At 35.5% G+C, this 11,997-nt stretch overlaps 1 protein-coding gene across 2 annotated transcripts; it reads right to left on the bottom strand.

Moving 5' to 3' along the window:
- Nucleotides 1–852: 852 nt before the first annotated feature.
- LOC109098156 (glycerol-3-phosphate acyltransferase 4-like) lies at nt 853–11,347 on the bottom strand. Of its 2 annotated transcripts, none has more exons than XM_042765379.1 (13): nt 11,185–11,341; nt 10,207–10,730; nt 5,787–5,856; nt 5,426–5,708; nt 3,865–3,939; nt 3,274–3,363; nt 3,054–3,147; nt 2,850–2,965; nt 2,692–2,747; nt 2,511–2,596; nt 2,297–2,425; nt 1,642–1,721; nt 853–1,529 (listed from the first exon to the last, which is right to left on the bottom strand). In XM_042765379.1, exons 2-13 carry the CDS (start codon nt 10,372–10,374, stop codon nt 1,421–1,423), a joined length of 1,356 nt encoding a protein of 451 aa, XP_042621313.1. In that variant the 5' UTR covers nt 10,375–10,730; nt 11,185–11,341; the 3' UTR covers nt 853–1,420. The 2 variants fall into 2 exon arrangements, 1 of the variants encoding a protein (XP_042621313.1); XR_006161014.1 differs by having other exon boundaries at nt 1,287–1,529; nt 2,297–2,448; nt 11,185–11,347.
- Between the last annotated feature and the right edge of the window lie 650 nt (nt 11,348–11,997).

Below are 11,997 nucleotides of genomic sequence, written 5' to 3' on the forward strand. Positions count from 1 at the left end.
ACGAAACCCCCATAGTGGTGGACCTGTCAAATATTCACTCGAAATGCCATCTATCTGCCAAAAGCTTTCAATCTGAATGCCCTTTCAGAACAGCAAAGTCAGTTTGTGTTTACTCTGGCCTGTGCCAGTAAGGCTAAAGTGGTCGGCTGTGTATTTTTTAAGTTCCTCTGGAGCTCAGAGATGTGGAGGCATTGTGTGTAGAGTTAACACCATCCATGAACATCTGAACATGATGTCCTCAGCTGAATGCAGCTTCTGGTAAATAGAAGACCACAGATAAATTCAAGAAGTATTACGAAAATAAAGTTGCATTTTGTAAACTGAAAATAACCAATTAGGTGGGTGTTGTAGCACTTATTAAGGCGGGGAGGTCGTAAGTGCGCTTAATGTAAGCTCGAGGCTGTCTGGTAAACACACCAATCGCTGCTCGCTCACTGTATCAGACAGCACATGGAAAAAACAATTACAGTCATTATTTGTCAGGCTATTATAGAGATTGTGACATTTTATCTTACAATTCTGACTTTTATTCCCACAGTTCTGAGTTTATATTACACAACCACAACATTTTTTTCTTCTGAGAAAAAAGGCCAAAATTCGTGATATTCTGACTTTTTTTTTTTTTTTACTCTGAATTTACATCTAACAATTCTTATTTTCCCACCACAGAACATAAATAAATAAATAGGTAGGTAATTCCAAGCTCACAATTCTGACTTTTTCTCTCACAGCTGCGATTTTATATCTTACAACACTGTCTTTCTTAAATGGTTAGGCATTAACATTTCGATAATGTTTGAAAAAATGTCTGAAAGTATGTTTTGAATGTACAAATTAAAAAGTAGATATGTCACATTGTTTAAAAACATTTTATTAAAAAAACAGAATGAAGAGCACACTAGAGAGGCTGCCATGAGGAGATGAATGTTGAGCAGCTACACACATAACAGACATTATTCTTCATGGCTCTACCAACACTAAAGTTCTACGCACACCATCCTGTTATTTTCTCCTCTTTTTTTTTTAAGCTTAAATAAATAACTTCAAACTCTTCCTTCTCCTAGGACATCATGCATTATAGTAACAGAGCACAAATATTCAAAACTGTAACAGACTGTGAAGGAAAAAAATTCATTTAAGTATGCCATATGTAACTCTCACTCCAAACTGAAATCATGGTCAGCCCAGGAATTGAATGCCAGAGACAATTGTGCAATGATGCAAAAGCTCCCGAGGCGCAGCAGTAAGCTGAGGGTCTGGCAACACCATTTTCCCCATCAACTCACAATGACTTCATCAGTTCAGCTCGAGCAGGTTCAGGAAGGGCCAGTGTAGGGCCGCACGGCATCCGCTGAGGTTCCAGGCTCTCGCCGTGAGCACTGAGCAGCACGTGTGAAGTCAAGCAGACAGCTGCGTCCCTTCAAGAGCGACTGCGGTCTTCACTGCTGCCCACTAAAACCTTGCTGTAAAGTTTCTGCTGCTCCTCCTTAAAAACTTCTTTGACTTTCCCTCGTTTTAAACCACCATCCCTGTGAACATGCAAAACACAAAAGCTTTGAGCTTCATTTCATTTAAAAAATGTCAATGCAATGCATCCTTTTAGTAACTAGTGTGTTTGACACTCTTTAAAGAGGAACACACCACAATAAGTCTGCCAGTCCTCCCTTTCTTGCGATGGCTGCTTTGACCCTATTGGCAAACTGTACAGCATCCTCCCCTTCCTGTAAAAAAAAAGAAAAAAAAAAAAAAAAAAAAAAAGAAAAAAAAAATAATTTAAAACTCACCTAAATATAGTTGAAATATAGAGTTTTGAAAAGAAAAAGAAAAAAAAAAAAAAACACCACTGTTCACGTTTAGGGTTGTAAAATTTTATAATTATTCTCATAGAAGCTCACCAAGGCTGCATTTATTTGATCAAAAATACAGTAAAAACAGTAAAATATTATTACAATCCAAATTAATTTTGTTTTTAACATTTTAAAATATTATTACATTTTTACAGCATTATTACTCCAGTCTTCGGTCACATGATTCCTTAGAAATCATTCTAATATGCTGATTTGCTGCTTAAGAAAGTTTTTTTTTCTTGGATTAATAGAAAGTTCAAAAGAACAACATTTATTTGAAATAGAAATTTTCACATTATAAATGACTTTACTGTCACTTCTGATCAATTTAATGCATCCTTGCTCAATAAAAGTATACATTTCTTAAAACATCTTACTGATCCTAATCTTCTGAACAGTAGTGAATATATATTTGAAATATACGTCTCATTCAAAGCTTCACCACTCACCATACGGCTCATTGGTGGAAGGTACCAGACGCTACACACAATGGCCCAACTGCTCATCATGTGCAGCAGGTAGTTCACCATTCCAAACTTGCTACTGTTCCAGAACGCATCACCAAAACGAGGGTCATACTGCCAAAATAACAGCCAAAGTCCTGTAAAAACACTTCATCAACAACAAAGACAGCATATAACAGAAAAAGGAGTCTGTTCTTACCTTTATTGCCACAGGGTAAACTGTGCAGCCGATCTCAAAGCTTCCCTTCTTGAACATCATGACTGAAGTGTTGTTAATACAAGTTCCTTTAAAAATGACAAAAAAAGTGTATTTATGCCATACATTTCATTCATATACTTCAGTATGAAATGGTACTACAAGCAGGAGTTCTAACACTTACCCTCTGGGAATATGAGGATAGGCAGTTTGCTTTCGTCTGCAACGTGGTCACTCAATCTAAAAAAAAAAAAATTTAATTAGTTTGTGACAAACAGAAATGTTCCAAACGTAATTGCAAATTGAAGGCAGCAAATATATGTGAGGGAAATGCAATGTTACCGTTTGGCCACTAGGTGTCGGTCCTTCACTTCAGACCTCTCAAACCAGATGTGAGGACAGGCCTTGACCATCGCCCTCTGAATGACGCCCATCAGACCACCATGGACCTGACCCACCTGATCCACACAGAGAGACAGAGTTAATGCACATATTACATTCAATATCAACACTGAACTGAAATCATCAACACAAACATCACACTACCATAGCGTAGCACCCGTCACTGGCCAGAATGATGACGTCAATAGGTGAGGTGTGATTGGCCACGCAGATTCCTCCGTTTTTGGGTTTATTCTCACTTGAAGCCAAAAAAAAAAAAAAAAAAGTGAAAGTACTAAGAAATATGAAAAATAAAACCATACAACAGGCATACACATCTCTAGTAGTGTTTAATATTGCCATATGGTAGTGTTTGTGTCAGTACCTGTCATGGTAGGTGATGATGGCCGTGAGGGCTCTGACACAGATCCGGTAACACATCAGATGAACCTTGTCACTGAGATAATTCTTCATTCTGCCCATTAGAGCACATTGCACATCAGTGTTAATATACACATTTACACACCAAAAGAGATCAATTTATTCTTGTGATGTAGAGCTGATTTTTCAGCATTATTACTCCAGACTTCAGTGTAACATGATCCTTCAGAAATCATTCTAATATGTTGATTTGGTGCTCAATGTTGAAAACACTTGCCGTGTAATATTTTTGTGGAAACATCTATCTCTCAGCATTCTTTGGTGAACAGGATGTTCACAAGTACATTAATTTGAACTAGAAATCATATTTTATCACTATAAAAGTCTTTACTGCCACTTCAGTTCAATTTAATTCATCCTTGCTGAATAAAAGTTTTTTTTTGTTGTTGTTGTTGTTTTTACAGACTGCAAACTTCTGAATGGTAGTTATATCAATTTTAACAAAGCACAACTGAGCCAGACTGGTGCATCACAGGACAGACAGACATCATCTACTGTGATGTTTTAAATCACAACACACCAGCTTCAGACATACCTTCCATTTGGAAACAGTCCAACAATTGACGTCAGAACCACGAGAAGACCGACACCGGTGAAAGCCAGAGTGACCCTGTTAAGAGCAACACAGCAAATGTTAAAAGCAAAATCTAATAATGACACTGCTCAGCATAATCACTGCACGAATATGATGTCTGCATTAGAGTAAATAGTGAGGCTTACGGACAGCCCCAGGTGACTTGCACATTTCTTCAGCATAGTTCTTTTGAATAAAAATATAAGTTGTCAGTTTAACCTTGAGCACTTAGCATTTGGCACCTGAAAGCCTTAAAACTGCTGATGGTTTAAAATTGCTGACAGTTTAAAACTGCTGACCTACATCTGTTTTTAAAGTGCCCCTATTATGGATTTATGAAAACTACCTTTCATGCAGTGTGTAACACAGCTCTAAGTGAATGAAAACATCCTGCAAAGTTTTACGCATGCAAGAACACTGTGTATAAAGTTATTGTCTCTCAAAAGAAAGAGACTACTCTGAATCATTGAAACGAGTCGTTTTTAAAATGAATCCCAAGCCGTTTCATTTTGACATCAACATTAAAAATTAGCATATTGCCTGAGAGATAGAGATAGATATATATATATATATATATATATATATATATATATATATATATATATATATATATATATATATATATATATATATAGCATATTGGTCTTTTCACATTGGTCTGAATGAGAATGCAAATTCATTCTTTGCCACTAGGTGCCACTTTTGGAGTGATAAAAATAGCAGTTTCCCTGGTAACGCTGTACACAAAGCAGCATTGCTCACAAACTCTGCTTTATCAGGCATTACAGGCATGATGAAATGAAAATGAGACCAATCGGACCAATCACCGAAGATTAGCATTTGGAAAAATAAATTGAGCGAATCGCTTGGGAGTCGTTGAGCAAGTAATGTAAATATAAATGCATATTATAAGACAGTGAAAGTGTTTTTTGTCCTTGCATTCATGCCAACGCCTTGTTGGGAATCCCAAAATATAAACCTTTCATTACCCATAATAGGGGCACTTTAAGGTTTGGAATTGTGCCACACAGAACTTTGGCTATTTCTCACTGATATACACTACACATTAGTTTCAGACATAATCCTGAAAACCAAATATTAAAACACTAGGCGTTATTTACTTGCTGAATTCATAAATAGTTTCAGAGAAAAACTGGGCATTATAGACTAAACAACTGAGAATCACACACAAACACACACACAAATGTTTGATATCCTCCAACTGATAAAATTAAAGTGTGAAGCTTAAAAGAAAAAAATATATATACACCACACAACTTTCTGTGCAATCTTTCAACTCCAAAATCTGCAGACTGGCTCTGACTTTCGGCAACAAACAAAGACTCACCCAGACTACAAATCTATGCAAAATTGTCTCAAGAAGGAACAGGAATACATAAGCTTTTATGAGCCAGTTCAACTCCTTTTACAATTTAAAAAACAAACACAAGTAACAAACACAAGTAACAACACCACCAATCATATCCATCCACAAAGCATTCATCCACAGATCTTCTCTCACCTGAGTGGCAGCAGAAACCCATAGCGGATGAGCACTCCCATCCCCCAGAGCGCCGTGAGCCTGGTGCTGATGTGGTGGAAGTTGTAGTTGCTTCGGGTCAGCAGGTTCCAGGACTCCAGCTCCTCTGCCGTGAAGCGCTTGGTCACCTCGTCATCGACGATGCTCTCCACACCTCGCCGGCAGAAATAGAAGATGTCAGACATGTCAAACTCAGGCTCTGCACTGCCTCGCCTCATTTCCTGGATCTCCTGTTCAAGGGACACTGGCTCTTTAGCAATGATCCCTGGGGGAAAAAAAAGAGCAAGGTTATGATGATGTTAAAGATTTGATGTCGGTGGCAATGATCTTTTTAGTGTTTCACCATTGCTGTAGGGTTTGTAGAGATGCTGATTCTTCTCCTTGGCTCCTCGCTCCATTCTTAAGGTCGCCCATTAAAGCAGAACAAGAGTTAGTTCAACAAATTAAGTAAATTGCAAACTGTAATAGTTCAGCACAGTATCCCGGTGTGTGCAGTAGTATCGCATTAAAAAGCCTCAAAACAGTAATAATATCTTTCTAACTGTGGTATTTCCACAATTTAAAGGAGCAAAAACTTATTAAATCGTTTCATCATGTTCTGGTGATGGATGACCGGTTTCATTATGGAATTACATTACATGAGTCACGACATCTTAATTGAATCACTTAATCGTCCTTTTGTTACACCATGTTATTTATCCCCAATGGCAGGCTGGACTCCAGACCCCACGAGACCTCATACAGCTGTCATGAGGACGGGGAAACAAACAACATTCAAGTGGTAAACAGTCTTTGGGGAGCCAATCCCACAGATTCACAGGCAGCAGCCCAAAACACCACTAGGGAGGAGAACACAACGGCTGATCCATGTGTCCTCCGTGGGTCCTGGAGTTCAGCCCTTGACAGTTCGACAGACTTAATTTGAACCAGTTCTTTTCAATGATTTTGTCAAAATGATTCACAAAACCTGTCATTTACTAACAATGAAACCTTTAAAACCTTTTTGAAACCAGAAATAAACAACATTTAACCAAATATTTACTTAAAATGCAGTTTCTAGGAGCACTTGACCCAAATGAATCAGTTACTACTAATACTTCAATACATAAAAATTAAAGGTGGATCAATACTGGATTTTGCTGATAGGAAAATAATGCATTTAAAGAAAAACTAATAAACAGATTTTTTTGCCAATACTAGTCTATATACTTAATGTGTTAAATGAAGTGCTTAGTTTTTCCTTCCAGCGAAGGGGCGGCCCACAACAAAGCTACAAGAGTTAATGTTGTATTAAATGCCCGATTGTGTAACCAAAATCCTAATAATATCCAGAAAAAAAAAATTGTATCCATTTTTTATGAATATTTTTTAATATTTTATGAACCGATTCTTTTGAGTCAATTGCTCCAAGAACTGAGTGAGATTTTTTTAATGCAGGTTTCAAAGAAGCTTTACAGATTTTTAGTGACCACTGAAAAGAAGAGAATCACAGAATCACTGAAAAGAAGACGTTTACTTTTATTATACCATTTCATATATTTAGGATTTTATGACCTTAAATTTGCTCGAAATGAGTTTAAGACGTTTTAAGACTTGTTAAAGACCCACAGGAACCCTTTAAATATTTTCTATGTTTTGCCTTGTTTATCTATACATGCACATGTATGTACACGTGTACACACAACATCTGATGTTGCTGTTACTGCATTTGAATTTTCCCTTAGGGATCATTTATGTGGATTAGCCAAGCAAGAACAGCAGCTGAGCACCGAGTGTGGAAAGATGTCCATGCACGGTGTGAAAGTAAACAGTGACTCTAGCAGGCGCTGATAATGCTGTGACTCAGGGAGATGCGGAAGCGAAGGTCAGGATAGGGAAAGAGTGAACAGTCAAGTTGCTTGTCAGAGTAAATCTCGTTACCCTGTTCAGGGTCAGTAGACAGAAGAGTGCGGGAAAGTTAGTCACTGGAAAAAAGCCATCTGGAGTTTCTTAGGGAGTCTGGAGAGAGTCGGACAGAGTGACTACATCAGTCCAGATGGATGAGAGGAGAGTGGCACCATAAGAAACTATTTTAGGTCACACACAGAGCTCTTACTGGAATGCATTAAGCAAACAAATGATTGCAACAATTAGGAACATTTAGGCAACAGTGTTAATTTTGGCAGGCATTTTTATTTAGTCTTAGTCTTTATCTTGAGACGAAAATGCTAAATAGTCTTAGTCACATTTTAGTCATTTGAGTCTTTCATAGTTTTAGTCTACGAAAAGTCATTGCATTACTTTTAGTCAATAGTTTTAGCCAAACTGTAGTTACCAAAAGGTATTTTGGTAGCTATTTTTTATGTAGTCTTTAAACTAAAATAATCATTAATTCTTCTCTCTTTAGACCAAATCAATTAAGCTTATGAGAAATTTGAATCAAGGATTGAATTTGGAAAAACTTCAATAAATTATGACAATTTTCATTTTTGGGTGAACTATCCCTTTAACTGCAGTGAAAAAGAAGCAAGTTATAAAAAATATTATTATTTATATATATATATAAAAAATTTAAAAAATATATATTATATATATATATATATATATATATATATAATATATATATATAATATAGATATATATATATATATTATATTTTTTTTTTTAAAAAAGAAGCACAATAAGACAAATACAATAGAGATACAAATTAAACTCATTTTTCAGATACAGTAGGTTTTACTTAACATGTATACATTTATTTAACATTTTTTGTTGGTTAACATTAATGACATAGGTATTTAAATTGGAATGCTGTCCTTTTAAGACGGAAGGCATGCATGAAATACTGACACACGGTCAGTTCTACAATAGCCTATAGGATGCATTTTGAATGTCCGGTAGTCCTCAAAACACATTGTGATTTCAAAATTATTCTTGAAGCATCTCAATTACAGACCATGGATGCAAATCTTTTTAGCATTAAATCATGCATTAGATTAATTATTTGCATCACGCCATCCGAAGTAACTGAAATCTTTGATATTTGCTGTCAGTTCTTCAAAAATGAGAATCTTCAAGCATCAAGAACAAGCCAGTGTTTCTCCATTTCTGGGTGTGGAAACATGCAATAAGACTTAAAGTAAAAAAAAACCACTATATTATTCTAATATTCCAATTAGGGCTGGGCGATATGGCAAAAAAAGTTAAATCTCAATTTTTTTAGAACATTTGAACAATTCTCATTCTAAAAACGCGGTACTCAAGTTAAAAGAAGTTCACTCCCATCTTCCTGCATTTTTTTCCTATTCCACTGCCCATGTCGCATCTTTGTCAACACAAAAGCACATTCAGTGTGAATGCCACCTAGTGATGTATTCTACTTACGGTCCTTCACAGAGCATGTCACATGTGAGCAGTTGATCACGTGTGCTGATATGCGGTTGGATCATTCTTTTTTCTTTACTTAACATAAGGTAATATTTCTATTCGTGATTTCTCGATTTATAAAAAATAAAATAGTGTCAAAACATTAAATTAGAATTAAACTATAAAATCAGAAAAATCACCCAGTCCTCCTAATTCCAATATTCAATATTCCAGAGAATTACTTAACTGAAGTCCTAAATGAACATATATTGATGCTAATCATCTATAAAAGCATCTCTTAATAAATTTACCAGCTCTTGCATTCTGTATTTACTTCCATTTAAAAGTTTGGGATCAGTAAAAAAATTTTAAGGCTTGTTAAAGTGTCTAGTGCTTACAAAGGCTGCATTGATTTGGTGAAAAATACAGTAAAAACAGTAATATTGGGAATTATTTTTAGAATTTTCTATTTTAATTATATATTTATATATATATATATATATATATATATATATATATATATATATATATATATATATATATATATATAGCTATATTTTTTTTTTTTTTTTTACATTTTCTGTTATACAAAGCTGAATTTTCAGCAGCATTACTCCAATCTTCAGTGCCACATAATCCTTCAGCAATCATGTTATTATGCTGAAAAGAACAGCATTTGTTTGAAATGGAAATCTTTTGTTACATTATAAACATCTTTAACTAATTGAATGCATATTTACTTAAAAGTTTTAATTTATTTTAAAATAACATAAATCACACTGACTGACCTCAGATTTTTTTAAATGTAGTGTACCTGACCAATCAGTGAGGGGTAGATTAACATTTAGTGAATTTTTAAGCCTTCCATCTTTACAAATTCAAACAAAGGGCCTCATGTTGATTATATGAAGCAAAAAAAGATTTTTCATCTTATGTGCTTAAATAAACAGACTAACAACCACTAGAGGAAACACGTTTCTAAAACTGGCACTCGTGGTATGCACAATCTCACCCATAAATCACACCTCTATAAACCACTCTGAAATGACCCAAACTGCCAGAGTCCTGCAACAATGCATGCTGTCCATAAAGTTTTGAATATGAAAGAATGTGTGACAGCACAGGATAAAGTGAGGCAAAGTCAAATGACAGCCAGACCCTCCAGACTCACTAATTCAGTCAATCGTGAATCTGTGTTCTATTTTGAGCCTCAGTGAAGGGAAAGAGTGCTGACTGCAACTGAACTAATAAAAACACAGAGCAAAAGACTCCCTGAATGACCTTCCAACTTATATTACAAGACCACTGCACCACAGAGAGACCATAAAACCTGCTTTAACTTTCCACAGCTCCTCGGATATTCTTGATTAATTTAATTACTGCAAAATGACAGACACACTCAACAGCAACTCTCTCACCTCAAAAAGCTTGATGAGGGACTTCATATACACTCTGCGGATCCCAAAGGACACACCGAAGATTGCAGGTACGATGATGAACACCAGAAGAAGGGTGAACCACACCGTGAAGGAGATGCCCAAGAGCATACAGATCAGGCTGTCGAAGGGGAAGAGGTAGGACTCCATCTTGACCACAATGTGGAGACCGCACGATTCAAAGGAAACAAAATTACCTAAACACAGGCTGCTGGACTCCTCTGATATGCTTCAATTTCTGAAGCCTACGCTGAAACACAGCCTTCATGGGCATGTAGGGAAAAATGATAATTTACGCCTGAAACAAAAGGATGAATATCCTTCGAATTAACACTACAGACATCTCAGCGGGACACATCAAGGCTAAGAAAACCCTGAATAAGACTATGCATAAATATTCAATCCTTCCTGCTTTCACAGTCTCTTGGGAGGAATATTGTGCTTCAGTGATCGGTCTCGGTGATGTGAAACGGTCTCACATCAGTCCACTGCCATTTCTGTCATATCTAGAAAAACAGGGAAGAAAAACACAGAAATATGTATATGAAGAGCTGAAATAAGCTAAAAATAAACGGCTTAAATAAAATATTCAGGCATTATTTGCGAAATAAAATGATATATGCCCTTTTACATTAATTATTTAAATCAGAATTATATTCTAAATAATGAAATGTGTTAATAGACACTATTGAACATACAGTAACGGACAACTCAGAAGCGCTCAAAAAGCTACATTTCTAAATATAACACTCTAAACATATTCTTCATCTTAATTTCTGAGATGCATTTAGATTTCTATCTTAAATGCATCATAAATTGATGAAAATTGTGGTTGTATGAAACAACAGACGTAACGTTATATGACTGGATGCTAAACCGCTAATCACCAGTTTCTATATTAATCACGTAATTTAGCCGCCAAACGTCTTTAAATGTATGAAACCCTTTGTTTACACTTACCTTTTCCCGGAACATGGCGTTTAAATGTTGATTAGTCTTATTAATAAAACAGTTATTTGACATTTGAGCATATCGAGACGCTGCTGTTGTTGTTGTTGTTATACAACAAGTTTAAGCGCATCAGCAGCGGCGCGAGGCACGGCTGCCGCAACTTCCGCTTCCGGTGGGCTCGGCTGCTTCGACATTGGCTGACGTTGATTGTCCCTCCTACTGCTGATCTCCGAGCAGTTGTTCTGTGTACGGTCACGTTTCAGAAACGGATAGTTGCGGGAAAAGCTTATTCCAGAACAGCGGCGTCGGAATTATCAATTATATTTTGTTAAAATATTATTTTGTTAAAAGTATTATGCTTAGATTTTTATTGACATATCCATTAGTCCATAAAATAAAAATAAATATTAAGCGTAAAATAAAATAAAAATAATTTATTTAAATTATTGTCAATATTTAATTTAATTTCATAGACTGTATTTAATATTATATTAATTAATTAAAATTATTTTTAATGAATAACAAAAATTTATTTAGATTAAATAAAAGTATTTATTTTTTTCCACCAAAACTAACAATTTAGCCCAAAAAAAACAACGAGTATTTAGGATGCACAAAATACCAGTATAGAAATGAGACTTAATTAAGTTGGCCAGTTCCAAAAATGTTTAAATGATCATTTCCGTCGCAGAATATTATCAAACACAATGTATAATGTGGTGATGTGGTGGAAATGTTCATGTCATATCATGTTCTTACCTTAAATCAAGCTGGATATGTGAGTCAATAAAATTGCTTTGTTATTGTCATTTTTTAGTCTTG

Source organism: Cyprinus carpio, chromosome A10, assembly GCF_018340385.1.
Source record: "Cyprinus carpio isolate SPL01 chromosome A10, ASM1834038v1, whole genome shotgun sequence".
Taxonomy (NCBI): domain Eukaryota; kingdom Metazoa; phylum Chordata; class Actinopteri; order Cypriniformes; family Cyprinidae; genus Cyprinus; species Cyprinus carpio.